Source organism: Lampetra planeri, chromosome 1 (genome assembly GCF_965212315.1).
Source record: "Lampetra planeri chromosome 1, kcLamPlan1.2.h2, whole genome shotgun sequence".
NCBI classification, from domain to species: Eukaryota; Metazoa; Chordata; class Hyperoartia; order Petromyzontiformes; family Petromyzontidae; genus Lampetra; species Lampetra planeri.
The window spans coordinates 38,077,526-38,100,016 of record NC_136107.1 but is presented as its reverse complement, the minus strand read 5'-3'; the positions used below and the strand labels follow the sequence as shown (position 1 = coordinate 38,100,016).

At 52.6% G+C, this 22,491-nt stretch overlaps 1 protein-coding gene across 2 annotated transcripts in view; it reads right to left on the bottom strand.

Moving 5' to 3' along the window:
• Positions 1–265: 265 nt before the first annotated feature.
• Positions 266–22,491, bottom strand: part of SMG1 (SMG1 nonsense mediated mRNA decay associated PI3K related kinase) — a 51,176-nt gene continuing 28,950 nt past the window's right edge. For both annotated transcript variants that reach the window (XM_078600215.1, XM_078600225.1), the window contains exons 37-65: positions 22,026–22,187; positions 21,028–21,260; positions 20,099–20,253; positions 19,470–19,692; positions 18,360–18,606; positions 17,727–17,956; positions 17,256–17,504; positions 16,966–17,104; positions 16,633–16,742; positions 16,241–16,462; positions 15,699–15,892; positions 14,945–15,117; positions 14,165–14,444; positions 13,601–13,873; positions 13,014–13,254; positions 12,174–12,400; positions 11,213–11,369; positions 10,448–10,637; positions 9,675–9,928; positions 8,776–9,018; positions 7,899–8,036; positions 7,239–7,391; positions 5,730–5,909; positions 4,625–4,855; positions 4,030–4,241; positions 2,987–3,093; positions 2,645–2,818; positions 2,020–2,126; positions 266–1,891 (exon numbers count right to left, since the gene is read on the bottom strand). In XM_078600215.1, coding sequence (XP_078456341.1) covers positions 1,814–1,891; positions 2,020–2,126; positions 2,645–2,818; positions 2,987–3,093; positions 4,030–4,241; positions 4,625–4,855; positions 5,730–5,909; positions 7,239–7,391; positions 7,899–8,036; positions 8,776–9,018; positions 9,675–9,928; positions 10,448–10,637; positions 11,213–11,369; positions 12,174–12,400; positions 13,014–13,254; positions 13,601–13,873; positions 14,165–14,444; positions 14,945–15,117; positions 15,699–15,892; positions 16,241–16,462; positions 16,633–16,742; positions 16,966–17,104; positions 17,256–17,504; positions 17,727–17,956; positions 18,360–18,606; positions 19,470–19,692; positions 20,099–20,253; positions 21,028–21,260; positions 22,026–22,187 — 5,582 coding nt within the window. In that variant the 3' untranslated portion in view covers positions 266–1,813. The remainder of the gene's footprint in view (positions 1,892–2,019; positions 2,127–2,644; positions 2,819–2,986; positions 3,094–4,029; positions 4,242–4,624; positions 4,856–5,729; positions 5,910–7,238; positions 7,392–7,898; positions 8,037–8,775; positions 9,019–9,674; positions 9,929–10,447; positions 10,638–11,212; positions 11,370–12,173; positions 12,401–13,013; positions 13,255–13,600; positions 13,874–14,164; positions 14,445–14,944; positions 15,118–15,698; positions 15,893–16,240; positions 16,463–16,632; positions 16,743–16,965; positions 17,105–17,255; positions 17,505–17,726; positions 17,957–18,359; positions 18,607–19,469; positions 19,693–20,098; positions 20,254–21,027; positions 21,261–22,025; positions 22,188–22,491) is intronic.

Sequence of the window (22,491 nt, the reverse complement as noted above, 5' to 3'; positions counted from 1 at the left end):
ACGTTTCGGCCACAACGCAAGAACAGGTCTTTCCGACAGACCTGTTCTTCACCTGACGGCTGCTTGCGTTGTGGCCGAAACGTCGTGAGAATTGTATTTTATTTGTATTATTTCCCTTCTACGTGACTTTACCGAAAGAACCAAGAAGATAGTAGTTCATTGTTTTAATTTAGTCACAGGACGGAGACCAAGTGATGCATTCTGTTTGCCCAATTCCCCACAAGGCATCAATACTGTAATCACAAGAGACCAGTAAGCTGGCGCGTCGGTACATGTGATTATCCTTTATTGAACATGTAAAACAGATTTAAGCGTAATTAAAGCCATGAACATATACACGCGCATTTTAGGCGACCGCAGCACAGACAGGCGCTTACACAAAATCCCACGTGTTATCCACTTACAACCAAGACCAGCAAAGGCAGTCACGGATGATGTAAAACGAATTGACATGCAGCATTGGCCTAAGCTCTTCCAGACACACTCAAATCCAGAAAATGCGAGTAATTGTTTTGAAAATCATTCAAACTTAACCAAAATGAATCCGTAAATAAATTGTCTGCTATGTGTATGCGCTTGAATTAATTAGTAGCTCTTGCCATCTGCACTGGGGCGTTAAAATAAAAAAAATTAGGAGACATTTAATACATTTCAATTTGAACCTTTATAACAGTGTTGTTAGCTGTTGAATGAACTCGGAATTAAATAACAACCGATAAAGCGTTGAGGCTGCAGTACATATTCCAGCAACACTCCAACGCATTTGGCCAATGTCTGTTGTTACGAAGGCTGGTGACATGGTGGCCTCTTGCTGTAACAACCACATGACCATCACGCGGAGATAACGGTGCTCCATATGCCAAGTGTCAAGATTCAGGAGGGGTTGGGTGCGAGTTAAACGAAGATCAACAAACAGCTCGAGTTACATTCTGTTACCAATCACTAACATCAAGAAGCTATGAGACCACATAAAATCAGAATTTTGCCACCATTGTACCGCATACAAACACAATGTCTACGAATATTTTTGTTGTTTTTATTTATATAAACGTTAATAGCTTTTGCCTCCTCACACGGCAGGCACCACCTTTTTTATCACTGCCACAAGATGTACTCCCAGCACAGGATGGTTTACTTTTGCACTCACGGACAGACCAACTCAACAAGACCACTTCACAACCAGCAGCTACTGCGACCAGTTTCACACCGGGCTGTGTGAACGGGTTCCTGTTTAAAGCAAAGTTTTTTTGTTACGATCTGCTGTTCCACTGTGCCTGCCGTCCCCCCACACACACACTTCAGGGCAATAACTTTTTATATACCCTGTTTGAGCAGGTGTTTTCATGGTTTTCCCACTTGTGGTTTTTGCAAGTCGTCTTTGATGACTTGGACACCCCCTCATCACAGAATGAGTTTTCGCACCAAGAAAGACCTCAGGCTGAGCAGGACTACCCCTGTCTGGGTGACGGCGAGAGGGTGCAACGTGGAGGGGGGAGCGGACGTGTTGCCGTGTCGACGACGATCCCATCGCAATTTTGCCTCCTCCACTCCTCTCTCGTAGACGTAGCTTTCCTAAACTCGGCGTTCTGGGGTTTTGCCTTCGGCGTGACGAGCAGGCCGCACCAGCCTGGTGCTCTTTCCTCCAACCTCCCTGCGACTTGGCGGGAGAGGGGGCTGCGTTTGCTCTCCGCCGCCCTCCCCTTCCGAGGAGCCTGGGCCTCGGGCGCTGTGGAGGCCGGGTGTGGGGTCAGCGCGGGCCACACGGCCGACCGACCGACTTCTGAACCGACAGATTTTCGTTCTCCACGTTGATTCACACCCACGCTGTCCAGCCCTCATACAGCTGGGCCAAGTTATCCAGGCTGGTTGCCTCTTTGATGACATAGTCAACCTGTAAACACAGAGACACAGGAGCCAAACACGTGACACGCAGGGGTTATTAGGGCCAAGCCTCCCGCTGCAATGCTGCGTGGCACAAGTGGCGTTCGGTGCCATGGTGGGAGCTGCGCTGTCCTGTACCTGCTCCGTCACCGTCATCCTCCGACTGGGGTCCACATCCCGACCTTCGAGCTTGGCCTTCACGCGCTTCCACACGCTCACCGCGTACGAGTTACGCTCTTGCACCGCTGTAGCGACAAGTCACAAGAGTGGGCATGAGACACCTAGAAGGTCAAAATGCCGAATGCAATTCTTATCTGGGATAATAGGTTCGGTAAGAGTATGTTGTAGTGGCTACATTTTCATGTTAGTGGGCCACATGACATCACGTCACATATATACACTGTCATTTAGTTTCAGAATGCCTGGAGTCACCATTAAAGTGCACCTCTTGTCTACAGTTCTTTTCCCTCCCTCTTGCTCATCTTACCTCGAGCACAATTTTACCTCTTGCCTGCAGTTGTCATCACTATTTCTTTAATTTCACTCATCTGTATCTGTTTACATTTCCGTGAGCCATATCGCTCAATGGGCCATAGCTGGGCAGGCCATTCCATAAGCAAATGCAGCACACGGCCCCGTCAGTTGAAGAACCCTGCTCTTGGCAGTTCTCAACGATGAACACGTTTTATTAATGCCAATGAAAAGGTTATGCGAATACAGTCGTTAAAAAGAAAAACTGAAAAGGTTACGCGCTCGTACGGACCTTTCCCGGTTTTGGGGTCCCGTGCAGTCTTGCGTGGGCTGGTTCCGGCTGGTAGCTTGGAGCCGGGGGGGCTGTTTCCGGAAGCAGCTCCGCCCTTGTGAGAGCCGCGTTTGGCGGAGGGCGACAGCCCCTCGGATGGGGTCTTCTGCACAGGCGCAGAGCTGCTACGAACCACTGACAACGAGATCGCAATAGCATCACCGCCACTGCGATTCACCTCCTGCAGCAGGTTCATTAACTGCGCCATTACCTAACCGACTGCTCAGGTGAGCACATCAACTGGTTTCTTAGAAGAAAATTCTTTGCAAGACGCTGGGATGCTACATCGTGTGACCATCTCACCTGCCAAGATGTTTGGTGGGAGGGCTGGCGCTGGAGTGGGGCTGGCACACTCCGTGGCTCTGTCCGTTACCAACGGGGATGCGAAACTCACCAGGCCGTGGTAGACCCTGCAGTGGAGGGCACACAGTGAGCGAGGCACGTTTGGAGTGCCGTAATCTTTTTCCCATTCCAATGACTTACGTGTACGTTACCAGAATAGAATCTAAAGAAAAAAAACTATAATAAATTATCTTGATCGGTACGTCTTCCAGTTGGAAGATATACCGAGGATCCCAAGGCCATGCGGGAGGGTGTGTGGCACAGTTTAGTGCCAGCTATTATAGATTGAGGTCGTGTCGCTACAGTTCTCTGCGGTGAGTACAAGGCGCTATGTCTCTCTAAATAAAATTAACACGAACTACTTGCGCCTTCGCAAATTTAGTGAACAGAACCCACCCTGCAATTTGCATATGTCTTGCAAGGGGATAGGGTTAAGATGCACCCAATTATTATGAGAGCACAAAACAGGTTTTCCAGGTTTCTGGAGAAGGCCATATTGTGTAGTGTGCAAGCAGTGCCAAAAAACAACTCCGCCAGGAAAAGGTGGTTCTATATAGGACTGCTGATGGATATCTTACCCACACCCAGACATTGTCTTCATAGTCCAATCCTGGCCCCCAAACCAGTTCTGGATCAATTTCGATATCTCAGATTCACCATCTTAAAAATCCTCCATGTTATGTTACATCATATCATGTCACAATTATTGACGTGACAACGTTAATGATTGGCTGTCGGGTGGAGGGGGGTGTTTGTGTTTAGTTTGTTGCCCTTCCCCCACGCCTTGATTACCACAGTTGGCCACGTACGGTGCGAAAGAAGTTCAACATACATAGGCGATCTATAACAAATCACAAGTTCAAATTATAACGCAACTGCTTTTGGCGCTTAAAAGACTAACATCATTTTTAAAAAAACACAGAATGCCTCAATAATAACTTCACGAATGTGACAGCATTTGATTCGGAAACAACGCACGAAACACAAGCACCGTGCGTGCGTACCCCTGGCTCTGTGCTGCAAGCTCCTCGAGGCTGGGCGCGATGCTCTGCAGCATCTCGACGTGTTCGCGTCCCTGTGCCTGATCGCACGCCTGCAGTACGGTGAACAGCACGGTCTGCATGTTCTCCTGCCACGCGCGGTGCTGCGCCAAAAACTCCCGCACGCTGCCCTCGTACGGGCTCGCCTCGCCCTCAGCCAGGGCAGCTTCCTCGTCCTTACATGGGGGAAGGGGGGAGAAGGGGGGGGGGTCAGGGGTCAAGCCCTGTATGGTTAAAAGCTCCTTCTTGAGGACTAACTACTGCCTATTCTGGCGCTCAACAGAGCTCTAGGAGTAGCCAAGACTAGGGTGAAAGTGCAAAGCAGGAAACACAACTGAAAACCAGTGAAGAAACACACTCTTCAAAAACGAATTGGCCAAACATCCCATGGCACTACACACGTGTGAAAAATGTATCCTTAAATCTCCATGGGGCTTTCTTGAATAAAAAAAAATTGCGAGCGATATTTTACATTCACACAGCAGGGGATCCTCTTTGAACAGTTCACACATCTCGACACCGATTCTTCACACCTCAACCCCAGCGGAACTCGCCTTACCTTAGCCATGGTCTTGAGCAAGTACTTGACGTCGGACAGAAGTTTGTTGTGGCCCGTGAGCACCATCTTCACCAAGTCCACGAGCTCCTGCAGGCCATCAAGTGCTGCGTCCGCCTCCTGCTCCTTGTCTGCCTGCGCCGTCCTCAACGCCGCCAGATCCGCCGACAGCTGCCGGTGTGCGGCTAAGAGCCACTCCCCTGAGCCCACGGGCTGGGGGGGGCTCGACATCATCTAGTGAGGGATGCACGGCAATCAGGAGGCTCATTGAGGACAGGGCCCAAGGGCTAAACACGCACACTGCAGCAAAGATGCTTTGAAACATTTTAAGAATCGAGGTAAAAGATTGCGTCAAAAACAGCTGGGATCTGAGATAGAGGCATGCCCACATCGAGACCCGAGGGCACATCATGCTCGCCATTGTCATGATAATCAGAATCAGTCAAATCCACTGCTGGATGAAGGTCCATTAGAAGACGGTTAATGCTGAGGTTAGGGGCTAAAACTTTTATTAGGGCTAGAGAGAATGGTCAAACACAGTAGTAGGGCAGGGCTAAGGCTGAAATCAGGGCTACGGTGAACACCTTTATTCAGGTAAGCCGTGCTAGTCTCGTGGACATCACAATGGCCAGCAGTGCCTGGCCCTGGCAGATGACCTGGGATGCATACCAAGTGTCACTATTATTTGTAATAAATTGCAATCACAATGTAATTGTAATTTGTAGTTAACATTGTTTTTGTAACTGTAATTATATTTGACCCTGGGTCTGCCTGGCTAATACAACTCTGGAAACATCCCCCCCACCCCACGCCCCCCCCCCCCTCCCTCCCGATCTGTGAGATCCTCCAAGCGGTCTGCTGGAGAACCAGTCCACACAAGACTACACGGGACCTCAAAGCCTGGAAAGATTTTGAACACGTGACCTTTTCAGTTTGGTTATGAACAATGTATTTGCGTAACCTTTCCCCTTTGCATTTATAAAACGTGTTCATCATGGGTAACTGCGAAAGGCAGGGTTTTTCAACCGATGGGCCTGTGGGCCACATTTGCTTGTGCAATGGGCCTGCCCAGCTCTGGGGGGTGGGAGGGGGGTCTTGGTCGCGTTACCAGGCAACGCAGCAGCTGCAGTTCGAGGGGGGAGACGCTGTTGCTGCACTGCGCCACGTAGGAGCTCAATCCCTGGCAGCGCTGCAGCAGCTCCAGGCACGCCTTGTCCAGCACACTCGACTCGGGCGTGCGTGTGCGCAGACTCTCAAAGTGCAGCACCGCTCCGCACAGCATCGTCACCTAATACACACACATTGCACATGCGCAATAAGGGGCCCATGACTCAATATACGTTTACATGACAACGGTCCAAGTTATTTCTTGCCCTAACGGACATTGCAGCCAGGGCCGGTGCTAGGGTGGTGCTGGTGTAGGCCCTGCACCACCAAATGTCCCTTTAAGAACCACCGAAATCCATTCACGAAAGTGATAAACCACTGTCATGGTGGTCCGCACATTAAGTCTACTGGCCCATCCCTTCCGAGAGAAGCTGGAGCTGGGCCCGATTGAGGCGGTGCTCATCTCCTGTGTACAGCCCTGAGGCCAGTGGTGGAAATTCTGCATTCCTATTGCATGAGTGAGTCTACCCGATAAGACCACCATTGTTGACTTCTGCAAACTTTATCGATCCCAGAAGGATGATGGGAATGAGTCAATACCCCAACCAGGACTTGAACTCGGAACCTTCCGATTGCGAGCCGCTCACGCTACCGGTGAGCTAACCGGCCGGTTTACATGACAACTCTGTGAATGTCTACGGTTCTGCCTGTGTTACTGCGAGTGGATAAAATGTTGACGTTAATGTGCTGTTTTTGCGACTGAGTATGGGGTTGCTATGAACTCATCAACTTGAGTTAAATTCCCTGCCATGGTCATCCACGTCGAATTTGTGACTTTGTCCTGTGCCCTTTAGGTTGAATCAGCTTGAATAAGTGGTTGCCAATGGCCATTAGTCCTTTCTTGATCTTCGGGTTTGAATGTGTGCTTTATGTCTTTTTTTAGGAAGGAGTGGTGGTACAGTGGTTAGCGCTACAAACTCAGCGACCACGGTTTGATTCCCAGTCACAGCTGACATCAGTGGCGAGTGGGATCCGAATCGGCCTTGGGCCTCTGCGAGGTCGACCCTTCTAACCGAGTACCTGGTGCGGTGTGTACACATCAGCACTGGGGGAACAGCGGTAATTGAGCGTAGTAGTGCTGGCCTCCCACACCCTCGTGTGCCATACTGGCCTTCATAGGTGCTCTCTAAGGGCGCTTGGCGCTTACAGCCACACAAGCTGTTTCCGGCCTTAATAAAAATGAATAGTTGTACATAACGCCTTTATACTTGGATAAAATTCAGACGCTTTAAAGGAACAACTGTATAGGGTTAAAACAGTAGGTTGCTCACTAAATTTGGATTAAATAATAATCAGTTTTCACAAATAGCACTTGCTTCAAAGGTCCACAAGGTGTGAAAAAGAGCTTTATAGCTCATCGGATTCCTCCAGTCTTAAATCAAGATTCAGATTCTGAGTGCGCGAGTGAAAGTGCGAGTGCAAGAGCAGTTGGGACAGGTGGAGGCCATACCTTGGACACGCGCTCCTTCTCGGTCAGCAGGGTGCCGCGGCGCTGGCAGATGGTCGCCTCGAAGTCTTGCAGAACGGGAGCGAGAGCGGGGTTGGCCCCGCCGGCCCACTTCAGCCTCTGCTCAATGCTGCCCTCCAGCACGGCGACGCGCTCCTGTAAATTACATTACCACGCCTTCTCACTACCGTCCCCCCCCCCCACCGTCACGGTGCTGCAACTGCGTTCGTTTGTGCGCAACCTTCGAATTGTAAGGAATAATCCCATCCAATTTTATCACTCGATTGAATCAAGTACCAACATGCCCCAGAATGCAGTTGCTTATCCTAGTGGACCCCCCACCCCAAATGGAAGCTTGTCCCGTTGCGGCCACAAGGAGAAAATAGCAACGGCCTGCAAGTGGTCATTAGTCTACCAATAGGGGTCAATGATTACTCTGCATCTTCCCAATTGAGTACTTTGAGTGTTTTTAGTGTTTTATGCGAAACGAGCGGTTCTATTCAGGACGCAAAATTTTCACTGCGGCTTTCTCGTAGCAAGTGAAATTGACACTTGGGAGTTGCTGCAAGGCTCTGCACAGACATCTGGGGAGAAGTCCAAAAAGCACTGCGGCACGAAGAATATTCCAACAACGGCCTCCTGCTGCTGCAGCCCCTTGCCCACCTGCAGCGCCGCAATGGAGGTCTCCATCTGGGTCAATGCGTGCAGTTTCTTCTTCATGTTGGCCAGCACGCCGGTACGGGGGAGGCCCACGGGCACCATGGGCTGGCCCCGGCTCATCAGCACATCCTCGTGCAGCCACTGTGACGGGGGGGCGAGAGCGGCGAGCGTGTTAAGCAGGGTGACGTAGATGCACACGGCATCAAATCAAGCACAGGCGCCAGACACTTTCTAAAACGTGGCCCTTTTTGCCTGCCGTTGTGGTGAGGCACCTGCAACGTCATGTTCATCATCAGCTACGATCTATCCACTGCTGGATGAAGGCCTCCACAAGCCATCTACATTGCACACGGTTACGCAATGTAACAATCTACTTAGAACTGGCACCACAAGGTGGTTGCAGACTTATATAATACATTCATTTTTTATTTCTTTATATTTTGTGACTCGCTTACCTTTTTCTATATTTTGCACTTCTATAGTTGTTTGTATTGTCTGCCGTTGTAACTTTCTGACCCGCCCGTACTATTCACGTGAAAAAAGCTTCTCATAGCTCATCAGATTCCTCCTGCAGTCCAAATAAAGATTCTGATTCTGATTCCATAGTAGCTCCACCTCTCCGATGGACTTCCTCAAGGACGCGTTCCATTGCACGATCGCCACTGCCACTACACTCTTGGCCCATCGGCCATCATCCCCGTCCAGCAAAGTGTCCTGCCAAAGCTCATTTCGTTTTCTCCAGTCAATAATGACGTCTCCGATTTGCGCGTGTTCCCCGGTCAACGTACTCGTCTTTCCCCTTTCAAGCATTCACCCTTCTCTCTCTCTATCCACGCACATTGTTTCCTCTCTTTGGCGTGCTTTTTCAGCGTGCGGGCACCTGGAACATGGCGACGTGAATCTGCAGGCGCTGCAGGCCGTCCTTGCTGGAGGCGATGCCCCCGTCGAGGCGTCGCGCCAGGTCTTGCCGCTTCCACGCGGCGTCGAACGAGGCGGCCAGCACGGCCGCGCGGTTCGCGTCCGGGGTGGAGAAGCGGCCCTGCTGCAGGCTCAGCTCCGCCACCTTCTTGCACAACTCGTCCACGGACACCTTGCTCTCTGCGCCAAAGTCGCGAGCCTCCACCTGCGATTGTTTAAAAGGACGGGGAGGGGTGAGGGGGGGGCAATGCCCTTGAAACAATTCTCTTCACTAGCACAGCGCAGACACGTTAAGCCAACGGGAAATCTGAAAATGTATTTATACTGGAGGAATCCGATGAGCTTCATAGCTCATCAGAATGATTGGAGCCGTGCTAGCCATCCACAACCCTTAAAGCCACAACATGAACTTGGGGAATTCTGGATTTGATGCGCAGTGCGCTAACCACTTTGCCACTGCTCCTCACTCCTTCAAGAACACATGCTTGCGTGTTCACAATAAACAACATAGCTCTGTAGATATGTACTTACATTGTGTGTATGTTGTGGATTGTCCAACACAAGTCTGACGCTTTATCAACAAGATATAAGACTTCAAAGTTAGGTTAAAGCACGTAGTTTTAAGTCCGCTATTGGCATCGCTCCCATTCGTTCGATAAGGTCAACGCAACGGAATCACCAATGCGCCGAGGCAGTCGCACCGGAAATACAATTTCAGTATTTTATGACTTAGGAAACATAAATCTTGCGTGGGACAGTCAAAGGCACAAAGGCCTACGCGTGTAGCTACGTGATAACTACGTTTGAGAATGTTTTTTCCGGGAAGCCACAGCCCTACACCACCACCATGGACGCCCTCACCTGTGCCGTGACGTCCAAGCCGAGCACGCCCAGGTAGCTGCAGACCGTGAGGCCCAAGGCCTGCGTGGGCAGCCCCACCAGCAGCATGCGCACAAAGTCGGCGGTGAACGCCTTCACGGGACGCGCCAGCTGCTCCTCACCGAGGCAGGTGGGGCGCAGGGCGACCAGCGCCACTTTGCTGGTAGCGGATAACGAAGGCCCGTTGAAGGACCCGGCGATGATGCTACCGCCGCCCTCCTCCATGCTCCGAATGCCTGACACAACACCCACGATGCCGCAGCATACAGTCAGAATCTGAAGCCGCAACAAAAGCGTGGGGTTCACGCAATAAAGCTGGGCGACATTGGCTGAAGTCGTTTTTAATAACGTCGAAGTGGCCTTTTAAATTACCCTGACCTTGACCACCCACACAGCCCACGCCAGGACCGCTCTTCGTCACAGATGAGTGGTCGGTGTGGCTAAGGTCATTGGCATCATAAGCAGCATACGGCTGAGAGCCTCGGCTAGGTTGGCTGCTGGATCGACTGCTTCCGGCCAGGCTAAAAGTACGTTGGGGGACACACAAACTCACACATACTAGCGTTGAGCAACTTAGCAGACCAAAACATATAACACCAAAGTCCTTCACTTCGTTCTATATATATATGACCTGGACACTGTATTGGCGTCATACGTCACCCAGCACGATTACTCAACCGGCCCAATGATAGACACCGTGTCCAGTCCGAACGGCTGCGTCCACGCGGGAGACGCGTGCGCCCGGGTGTCCACACCTGCGAGGGTCTGCGCGTAGGCCCGGCATTGCGTGAAGAACTCCTGGATGGTCTGCAGCCGCTTGAGGAAGAACACGTCCTGCATGAAGCGGCGGTTGAGCTCCAGGTCGATGATGTGCGCCTGCAGCGCCCGCGCCTCGCGCAGAACGTCCACCTTGCGCCACGCTGCTGGCACCTCAAGTTGGACCAGCTGTTGGGCAATGGTGCACGGGGGCCATGAGTCTCTTTGCCAAACGCTGCCTGCCATTCACTTGGTGCATGCTGCGCTTCTTCACTCTTTTCACAGCCGTGCATATTTCAATTCTACTTCACCCTGCAGCCAGCCACGTTTAAACATTAATTCTGTAAACCTGGTCGGATTTCTATTTGGCAAAACAATGGGGCGTGATTTAGGTCAATATGTGCAACACTTTTCTACAACAGATTTTGCCACAAAATGGCGGCAAACATAAAGCTTGTGGCCCACAAACAACACCAACACATTTGGTCACATGAACCATCAGGACCAGTCACAGCAAGGTGGCATCGCTAGGTTCTTTGAATTAGACCTGTTCTTTCAGATCTGTCCATCTCAAAGGTCCCCACGACTCGCATCACATGCAGTAGTATACCGCTGGCTGTGGCTATTAGTAATGTGCCTACTCTCATCTACGAGCCACCCATAATATATTCCATTAGAAATGAAGCCCTGCATAAGACACACACAGCGCTGAATTTCAGCGCTGCATGGGTGTGGTGCTGGAGAGTGGCGTGGGGGGCGCTCACCTGCTCTGTGAGCTGTGTAAAGGAGCTGTCCACTTGAGCAAACATCCCATCAAAGGCCATGAGCAGCATCTGTCCCGCTGACATTTTGGGGGGGTCCTCCACACCGCCATCGTGACCCCGCGGTTGGATGAAATCACCGTACTGCGCGCGAAGCTCCCTGGCTCGCAAGGAAAGCGGTGAACCGCCATGGCATTAAAACAACAAGTGGCAGAGTTCATACAGCCAAACTGTCACACCTACATGAGTTTATTATTCATGTTGCGGATTAACAGATTGACGTGGTTGGCTACGAACGGTGCAAAAGAAGTTCAACATGCATACAGACAACCATGCTTGTGAAAAAAAATCTTTACATATGCCATGTCTGAGTAACTACTCCTTACTTGGTGTGGGTCATTAACTCAGTGCCCACGTGACCACAAAAGCATCAATGAAACACGTATGGTCAATTCTACATCTCCACTCCCATTTTATGGCGGTAAACAAATGCATCTTAACAGCCTAACGTTTTTCATAATCAAGTTTTTGGGTTAGATCGCGTTATTTATAAATGTGTCGTAAGCCTCCACCACCCGACATGGCCGATCAGCAAAAAAGTGTCACGTTAACAAAAGACAAATAGTTCACTGCTTTAGCCCACCGGTTTGTTGAAGCGTGAAACCACAACATTTACAATTTTTGAGTACGACGTTTCGCTGTAAATTGCATCCAGCATCATCGGGCAATTCGCCAGAATGGTGAGGCTCTGGCTCTTGCTCCCGGTCTTAAATAGAGCAGCAGCAGCGGGGTGACGTCATCATTTAACTCATCAGGTACAGCAGTGCCTATGCAGTCCTCCGACGCCCGTCGGTGTGCTCTCTCATTACACATTCACTGAAACACAGCACAGGCACGCGAGCCTCACGCCACCAGCTGAAGCCATCAACTGCTCGAGAGCGGTGGGTCTCTCGGCTGCGCTCACCTGACGATGCTGACGAGGTGTGTGCCAGCCTCGTCCTCGATGCCCATGGCCTTGTTGCGGAGGTGGCCGTGGAGGCCGTCAATCAGGGTCTGCAGCGGAGCTCCGTCGGTGGCCTGCTCCACCAGGGACCCTAGCTCTGCCAGGAGGCCCTCCAGGCTCTCCTCCTCGCGCAGCAGGCAGCGCAGAGCCTCGGGAAATATTATCTGCCGGAAGTTTGTGTTCAACTCCTGCCAGTGGAGGGGTAGAGAGCCACATTGTGAGAGCACGAGGTCGGCTGTAAAATATCTATATCCCACAGGCTGCATGCATGCGTGCGTACATGTGTGTATGCTGGAGGAGTGATGGAGTAATGGTGAGCACAATGTGCTACAATCTCATTGACTTGGATTTGCTTTGCAGCCATGAATAACACCAGTTGCAAGTGCTTTATAAACCAGTACTAGGCCTCTTTTACTGGTAGGAACCTCCTGGTTACACCAGCCCACAGGAGCTTATTGTGTCCGTCCATCGTGCAGGGAGGGGCTGGGTGGGGAGGGAGAAGCTGGGTGGGGGGTGGGAGGGGTGGGGCTGGGTGGGGAGGGGCTGGTCACCCCGTGGTGCCCTTATAAAACTCAACGTTTAACCTACTCACGCCGGCTTGTGCCTGCCCTCACAGTCAGGCATATTTGCGGAATACACCACGCCGCCATTGACCCTGGCCATTGACCGAGCAACCCAACGTTCCAACCAGCTCCCTCCGCAGAATTGTGTTGGCCAACTCGGCCTTCTAGGAGTATTCGGCATGCGATCTGCCGCCTCATTAACATTGCCTTTGCATTTGTGACTCATGCGTGTGCTCACCTGCAGGGAGGTGTATACGCTGTGCGCCAGGAAGACGGCGGTCGTGGCCTCGAGGTGCAGGAGAGGCGTGTCGAGGTCGCGCAGGGCACGCAGCTTGCACTGCGCTAGCAGCTGCACCAGGCTGGCAACGTTCCCGCTCATGCTGCACAGCTCCTCCAGGAACCAGTCGCCGTCACGCGACGTCAGGTCGGCCAGCTGGTCCCCGGCTCCCGAGGCCGCGCGCTCCATGTGGAGGGACCGCCTGGCATGGTGGCCACAGTCACGTGTTAGCCGTGTTCACACAGCACACGTCCGTGTGATTCTATGTGTGTGGGTGTTTCAGAGCCGATGGTGGGGTCAGTGTGTGTGGGTGGGGTTGGTGGGGCTGACAATGTGCATTGAGGGTTTGGTGGGATCATTGGAATTCGTGGAATTCGTGGAATCATGGGGGCCAATGTGTGCAGTGGAGGTTAATGGTCCAGTGAAATTGGTGAGGTCGGTGGGTTACGTGTGCTCGGTGGGGTTGGTGGGGATGATGGCGTGCATGGGTACGGTGGGGTCAGTGGGGCTCAGTAGGCTCGGTAGGACTCGAGAGTGAAAGCGCTCACCTGGTGAGGGTGCTGAGCGCCCCGACGATGACGCTGGCGAGGCTGGTGGATCCGCAGCCCCTGTCCTCATCGAGGAAGACTTGAATGCAGCGCTCCACCTCCTTGGTGTGCTCCTCACAGGCGGCCGGCACCGCCCCCTCCTGCTTCAGCCGCTCGCACTGCCGCAGCAGGCGCCCGTTGAGCTCGGTAAGCGCCAGCTGGAGCGCCGCCTCCATCCCAAAGACCCACTGGGCACGCGCAGAGCCCGGCTGGGGCAGGTAGGCGTCCTCGTAGCTGTGAACGCAAGCAGAAGTTTGTTTTTTTTCTCTTCGGAGAGACAGATATAGGAAGGAGACATTGTCTTGTCTATTTTGTATAGACTTGAAGTCAATTTGAAGGGATCTGAGGTAGCTCTATAATATCAGCTTTTATGGGCAGTTTAAAACAAATGATGCACTGTTCTGGGACGGTTCCGAATGGGTACTTGGTATCATGGCGTGAAGCCGATAGCAAAAATTGTGTTAAAATTTGGAAAAAATAAACACAAAAAATTTGTTTTAAACATTTTTGTTGCGGCGCTGTCACCTTGCGTAGATCTCCTGGCAGCGCGTGGGCGCCCCCTCGCACAGAAGCGCCTGCAGCCAGCAAGCCCAGCGGTGCGCGCGGTGCGTGTTGAAGGCGGCGCGCGGGTAGTGCAGCCCCACGGCCGCGTAGTTGTGCAGCGCCTCGAGGCAGCCTCGCAGGATGCCTCGCCGCTGCTGCAGCGCCGTCACCAGCTCGCACTCGGCCGCCTCGCTCTGCGCAATCACCTGCGCCTGCCCCGCGCTCTGCAGGAAGCCGGTGGCCGGCACGTAGCTGGGGGGGCCTGCGCGAGAACAGCAACACACAGACCAATGAGAAAGCAGCTTCTACCGTCATCATCATCATGATTTGTATGTACATATGTTGAAATTATTTCACGCCATACGTAGCCAACCGTGCTAACAGGAGATGCGGGGGAAGGACAACAAACTAAACACCAAAAGCAGTTCTAAAAAAACGAGTTTGCAATCTACATGTAAAAGTGTATAGCTCCAGTGGCTTCCTAATATTGGAAGGAAGGAAAAGTGCATCTGAAAGCACGCGATGCAGTGACCGTCTTTGTTCGATGGCTAGCCAAAAGCCGCTGCGAGGATGATTTATGATGTACACTGCAGCGCCCGTGCAGTGTACATCTCAATGGTCACTTCCTCATTATTCACAGCAAGTGTTTGAACTGGTTGAATGGAGGTTCCATTTAACGTCGTTAAGTGGCGAAAAACCGTCCCCCAGACTGCCCCTGCTCCCCTCCCCAAGAGCACACGTCGGCGCTAAAGAAGACGTTACCCAGGTCGATGGGCGTAGCAATGTCATCCAGCAGAGCTCCCAGACGGGCGGCCTCCATTCCGCTGCTCGCCTGCATGTACTGTGTGCTCCAGGCCTCGCACTCGCTCAGCTTGAGCGTCACCGCCTCGTGCACCGCCTGCTGCTGAGTCTCCAGGCGCGCGTACTCCTCATACCTGCGGCACACAGAGGGCATGGGCGTGGCCAGCGGCACAGCGGTGCCGTGTCCATCATCGTTGTCGTCATTAACACTCAACATTTAGACCTCGCCTCCCACGCACTACATCTCGAGATACCCTGCGGCAGTGAATGCCCAGTGGCAGCTGTCCCTGTGAGGCACAAGGTGAACATTGCACAGACCAGCAAGTCGGCATTGGTCAATCGTAGTAGGTGTTGCTATGTGGTTTCGCAATTAAGCAATTTATCAAATCTCACATATTTGGAACATTTTTCGAATAACTGCATGGGATAGTAAACATTCTTGGTAGTAAACCAGCAGTATTAACCAGGGTGGCCACTGGGCGAAAGTGAATCTCTGTAACAAGAGGCAAACGCGCCAAGAAAGTGTTTGAAAAGCCAAATAATCACGGTAGTCCACCACAGTAGACACGACGCACGGGAGGGTTAAGTCACCCTCAAGGCACGTGTGACCTCGTGTGACCTCCCTAAAATTCCCAAGAGCAGTTGCTGCTCTATGACATTCCCCATCACCCGCTCCCGATCCACCAGTGTCCACCGCCCCGCGGCGGCCGTGTACCTGTTGTGCAGGGAGTGCGCGGGGTGCTTAGCATCGCGGCTGGCCTTCTCCACATACTCCAGCTGCTCCAAAAGCTTGTCCTGCAGGCACTGTCCGGTGGTCAGCGTGTCTTGCAGGCACACATAGGCCTCCAGACCGGACTTCAGCCGAGGCAACACTGCCAGCATCTCGTCACGATTCCTGAACCACGACACCTGCAGGGGGCAACACGATGGAAACGCGCTCGTGCGGATATGAACTCGCAAACGTTCCCGGTCAGTGCACTACTCGACCTAAACACGCTATCACTGCTCAATCCTTCTTATCATAAGTCTAATTACATGTAACATGAAAAAGTAGGCATTGCATTTGTGATTGGTATCTAAATTACATGGTAAATAGGTAATTTACATCTGCTTCGGTCATTTTAATATAGTTTTAAGATCACTGCGGTAGCAGGGGTAGCAGGGGTAGCCCCACCACATCGGCGCTCACGCCACGCGGAGTGCCCACCCTCCCGACCCCCCCCCCCCTCGTCCGTGCGGGGGCCCCACGACACTCACCTTGATCTCAGCGACGCGTGACGAGAAGAGGCTGCGCGTGATGTCGCGCTCCATGTCCCGCTTGCTCTGCTTGCTGTCTGGCTGCTGCCCGCCGCCACCCCCGTACACGGCGCCGGCGAACCCGGCCTCCCCGCCGGCCGTCCAGTCCACGAGCGGGTCGTACACGAAGGCCTCCAGCAGCGTGAGCAGCGTCTCTCGCCCGCGCCGCATGATCTGCAGAATCTGCCCCGCGCGCGCGATCCCCGTTACAAAAGCTCCCCACACCGAATCTCAAATTTCTCACTCGCTGCCTAGGCAGACTGATCCTTGCCACGATAACATCGCAGCGAGTAAGACAATGTACTACTTGGTGTTCACGATTGGGTTTCGTCTTTGGCAGGAAGTGCGGGTACCTGCTCGCAGGACAGCCGGAATATTCCCTCCACGCCCGTGACTCCCAGAGCTCTCTCGATGTTCTGTGTCATCCGGAATGGAACTTTTTCCGGAACTCGAAGGCTCTTGCCTGCAGGAAGAACAGCGACCACGTGCTCAAACAAACTGCTGTCACATGCAAGCATTTAACAAACGATGCATAATTGGCCGTTTAACCAATCCCACTACAATGTCAAAGCAGTTTTCAAGTAATGAATGGGGAGTAGAAGGGTTTCTATACGGAACAGGGTGGTTTTACAATGTGAATATGCCTCCCCAAATTCAGTGGTCAAGAGCAGTGCGATGTGACTCACCTTTCTCAAAGCAGACATTGTAGTCAATGTGCACGACCTCGCCAGTGGTCATATCAATCAGCACGTTGTCCAAGTGCCGGTCGCCCAGTCCGATGATGTAGCCCACCATTGACATCACGGCCGTCGACCTGCAGTACATCTGGAGCAAGCACACACACGCGGTGGGTCAAACGGGCAGCATGCGAGGCACCATTGCACACCTGTATCGCTATCGAGCATGACGAGGGGGGGGCGGTGGAGTTTTCTGAACGCGTGTGTTACGGAGGCAGGCCGTGCGGGTCACAGCGAACCTGCGTCACTCTCCACCACTCGTCAGGGCTGGCGCTGGAGCACCACAGCTCGCGTGCCAGCAGGTCGGGCGGCGTCTCGTCCATCAGCTCCAGCAGGACTGAGCGCATGGTGGACAGCGGCCACTCGCGCCGTGCCACCTCGCTGTTCAGGCCCGCCGCACGTAGCGCCGGTGTCATCTTTCCGTAGAAGAGGTCGCTGGGCCGGGGCACGGCCACGCCGGTCGGGGGCAGCACTTCACCGCCCGGTGTCTGCCGTGCCAACACAGGGGAAACGAACAACAGCATTGCCCCATTCTATTTACATTTTACATTGCGATGTTGTTTTTTTAATCCACGAGTTACACGAACGCTTTTGAAGGAGCTCACCGCGCCATTCTCTCAAGCGTCTCAAATTCTAGAAATGTCACCATCTGCCTTAATTTGTTTCCGAGGATCCGCAAGCCGGATCCGGCTGCATGGCACGAGCTCTACCTTGTGGCCAGCGTTGAGTGTCTCGCGCTGCTGCCAGCGCTTGTAGAGGCCGAAGAGCGGCGTGGCGCCGTCCACCCACTGGATGAGGCCTGAGCGCGAGCCCAGCGGCGTCACCGAGTAGTGGCGCGCGTGGAAGCGGTGCCACTCCCGCCCGTTCCCCTTCACGAACATGTTGTTGACGATGGAGAGAAATTGCATGATGCGCTCATCCAAGTGCAGATCCTCCAGACCTGCGGAATACGAGAGACACGCACCCAGCATTTGAGACCACAGCTGCCACTATGTATGTTGAACTTATTTCGCACCGTGCATAGCCAACTGTGCTAATCGGAGGTGCGGGGGAAGGACAAACTTAACACAAAAAGCAGTTCTAAAGAAATTCGTTTTCAATCTACATGGTGTACAAGTGCATTGCTCCAGTGGCTTCCTAATATCAGAAAGTGCATTCCAAACGGCTGCAAAAGCGCATCTGAAAGCGCGCGATGCACCGATATCCACACTACGCAATTACATCTTCAACTAGCATTCCCACTCAACACGACACCCACTGGGGGACCCAAACACCACACTACATAGTGCTGGGCAGGCAGCACCAGCACTAGTAGCAGCAGCACTAGTAGCAGCAGCAGTTACCTTTGAAGAGGTAGGTGTAGGTATTTCCGTCAGAGGCGAGGAAGGACAGCTTCTTGGGCTTTGTTTTGGTGGGCAGGATGGAGACACTGGGCGCCAGCGAGTGGATGCACACGGCCTCGCGCGCGTGACTCTCCCCAGGCAGCGCCATTTCCGTGCCCGCTAGGGCACTCAGCCGAGGGCTCATCTCCGCCAGACGCAACAGGTAGCTGGTGCGCTTCTGTGCGCGCTGCTGCAGGCTCTGCAGCAGCTGCAGGGAAACACAAGAGAGCGAATAGATTCAATTTAAATGCGAGTTTTTCGGGTTGGGCTGTGTATTCCCTTCAAGGTTGCCACGCGCTGCTGCGAAAGTCTTCAAGGAGCTGAATTCAATAAGCGGCTGTGAAAATGTGCGTAGCGTCAGCAGTCTCCGTATTAATGTGTGTACACAGTGAAGCATGCTTGAGCTTTTTGTTCCAATTATTTTCCAACTGTGTCAGTGTTACGTAAACGTGTGGATACATTTATGTTTAAAATACTCACACAGTAAGAAATGCATTACCTTGTATGAGATAGCCCAGCAAGATGTCACAAAACAAATGGTCACCAACACCTAACTAAACTTTTTAAATTATTAGTGCAGGAATAAGCAGACTTAAGTGACAAACTGGGTTTAATTACGTTTTTGTGCAGTTATCAGCCCACGGAGATCATCAACTCAGTTAACCTCAGGAGGATGAGACCCAGATTTGATCCAACAATCTCAGCAGTACGGGCACAACAATGCTCCTTACATAGCATTAACCCCCAGAACGAACCAGCCACTTCACAAACACCAGTTCTTACAAATGAAAAAGATTGAGAGAACCTGGACTCAGCAAGACACCTTTTCAACGGGGTCCCCACAATTTGGGTAACGTTTGTCATTTCTTCAGACCAGGGATGGGGGCTCTACAGCCCCATGACTTCATTTGATAGGTGCAGGAAAAGCCTCCCCTCAATCCCTGTTGTTATTTATACTGGAGGTATCCGATGAGCGATAAAGTTCCTTTTCACAGGTGTCCAAGTAGGGGGTGTGGTAACGCGAGCGAGGCATGCGCCGGGCGAGCAGGGTGCAACGTGTCCTCGCCGTGCCTGTCGGAACGGAGCCCAGCTGGCGCCGGGGCTGGCGGGGTTGGGCGGGTTCTTGAGGCGCTCCAGGGCGGCGGAGATGGAGGCTCCGTACGTGTCCTGGAACCAGCGCTCGTGCGGAGTCTCCGGTGGAGCCGACGTGATGCTGTGCGCGTGTTCAAGCGCAAACACCACCGGCTTCATCAGCGCCGTGTGCTTCTCTCGCATTATGGCCAGCTTTTCTTCCCTGTTCACACGAGCAACCGGGGCCAAGCACGAGATAACAAAAAAATAGTTCATAAAAATCACGTTAAAATGCACGAAAAGCTTTCCACCATGCATTTGTCTGTGGATACATTTCATCAACAGTACGGAAGCTGATGGGTAGCTGTCAGGACATGCACATCTGCAATGTTCTTTAAGTTTCAGGCAAAAACCCTCTGATCAACTTGACCAGTTCCTAACAACAACTTTATTCTACAGGTTGGTTCGCGCTGAATCATCTTTACAAAAGTGCCGTCCCCCCCAACCTCCCGACCGTCACCCCGTTATGGATCGACAAATAGTACAAAGGCATTAATAATGATGAAGCAGACACCACACGATACTGACGATATCAGAGAAGGCGCGCGAGTCATGAGAGGTGGCCATACTTGCGCAGCGTGACGTTGGCCTGCACGCGCTTGCCCTCGTCTTCCAGCTGCTGCACCCGTCGCAGCGCCATCATCTGCTGCTGCAGCAGCACCCCGAGCCACAGCTCGTCCCACAGCACCGTGATCCGGCGCAGCTCCGACACCAGCAGCTGCACCTGAACACACAAGACAAGCGCAGCGGCGGCTTCAACGCAGCGGCCCCAACAACGGCACCCACCGGGCAACTACTGGTAAATGGTAATGAAAAGGACAAGGCAACGATTGCTCAGGGGCACTGTGATGGAAGGGCCTCTCACGAGAACAGGGGTCGGGGCAACCAAAATAACAAGTGCCATTTTTGGGGAATTCAGTAAAAAAAAGCCTCAATATTTCAATAGCCGCATTGCAGTCCTGAAACAGCCGCAGGTTGTCAATCCCTGCACTCGAGGAAGCTCGAGGGAGCGCCCTCTAAAGACTGTACTTTGGCCTACTCTTCCACACTGGCATCTTGGAAAAGAAAGCAGTGCCCACACACAACTCCACTGCAAAGTGACCTTCTGATCAACTGTGGTGTACACATTTACACTGCTGGGTGGGGACAGGCTGGAGGGGTGGGGATTTACAAAAACTTGCACCATTGTTTCAACCGCCACACTGCAAGATTGAACTGGTGACCTCCGGATTGCAAAGACCGGTGCACTAACCATTAAACCATGATAAACATCTAATTCCTGTGAGGTAAAATGTATTTGCAGAAGAGGTTAGTCACACAAACTAACAGTGGTTGTAGATACACGGCTAGGGTATGCGTTCCAGTTTGTCCCACAAGAATTTGGAGCTTCTTTTGTGAGAAAGAAAGCAATTTGTTCAATGGGCTGCGCCTTTGTTTAATCGCGAACACCTCTCCCCACTCCCCAATGTTTGTGTCTGGACATGGTGCTGCACGGAACCTGTGAGACCATGGTGGGGCTGCTGGCCATCAGCTTGTCCACAATCTTGCTGTAGCAGTCTTGCATCATGGCCTGGTCCTGACTGGATGCTCCCACCAGCGGGGGAAGCGCCTCCGTGCCCTCCCCGTCTGCCTGCGAGGGGCAGCTCGCTGCCCCCTCGGGTCCCGAGAGGCCGCCCTCGCGCTCGTTCAGGCTGCCCAGGAGAGACGGCAGCGCCGACATGCGACCGCCCACTGCGAACACACGGGGAGAGAATGTTCGTCATTCATTAGCGCAGGGTATGCAAAGACAAAGAGATCCCCCGCATAGCCTTTAACAGACTGTTGGGGCAAGTGCTGTAAGCGAGCACCTATGAAGGCCAGAACGACACACGAGGAGGTGGGTGGAGAGCAGTAGCTGCATTACGAACCCGGCGTCCCGAATTTGATTCCCGCTCACGGCAACACCGGCGACAATTATCTGAACTAGTCCTGGGCCTCCTCTAGGTAGACTCAGCCTCAAATGCGTACCTAGTGCAATGTGTAAACATTGCCACTTGGGAGACAAAGGCGGCCGGGCAGAGTATACAGCAGAGGGTGCGACACACTTGTTCGGTGATTACTCAAACAAGAAACAAGCAGCATGCACGTGCATGGATTCTGTCATGCTTTCTAAACATGCATTTGTCCTTGAAAGTATTTACCGAATGATGAATATGTTCCCTTACGAGAGGCGCACCATGACGTGCAACATCGCGATAGGGGGTGACATCAACACCTCGGCCAAAAAGGCTTATCCATATATAATGGTGTTGTTCTGTTTGTTCATAGCCACATTTTAGACAGCCCTTTCATCAATTGGCCATTTTTTATCTTGGGAAAGTCTCAACATTTTTTTCTTTCTATTGGATCTTCACGAGAGTTTATCGTGGACCCATGTTACAGATGAACACACACACACGGATCTAAAGCATCAATAATGAAACCGATGGTTGAATGTCGGCTCGGGGGGAAGCCTACCCGAGCCAGGCGCGTCACCGGTGAGCGAGACGGAGCCCACGATGGCAGGGTAGAGCACGAGGTGCGGAGAGTCCTGTGCCACGCGGCACAGCAGGTTGCAGATGCTCTGCCTCACGTACGCCTCGGGGTGGTTGAGCCGTGAGAACAGCTGAGGGATGATGCCTGCAGAGGGTGGGGGAATGGGGCGGGCAGCACCGAGGGAACCACGACGCATCACAAACTGACACGATCCACAGGACAGAACATGCATACGTTTGCTTATACAGGAAGGAACAGCAGTTCCACACTGCCCACCAGGGATTATTTGTCTGTCTGTCTGTCGTGCATAGCTACGCCCTCGATTTGTATTTCATAGAGCGCTTTGGACGAGCTCAGCACCACGTGACGCGCCGCCCCACGCAGCTTGCACCGCGTGACACGTATCACACTAATGCGCTGGCCAACCAAGTTCCTACCTGCCCACTCC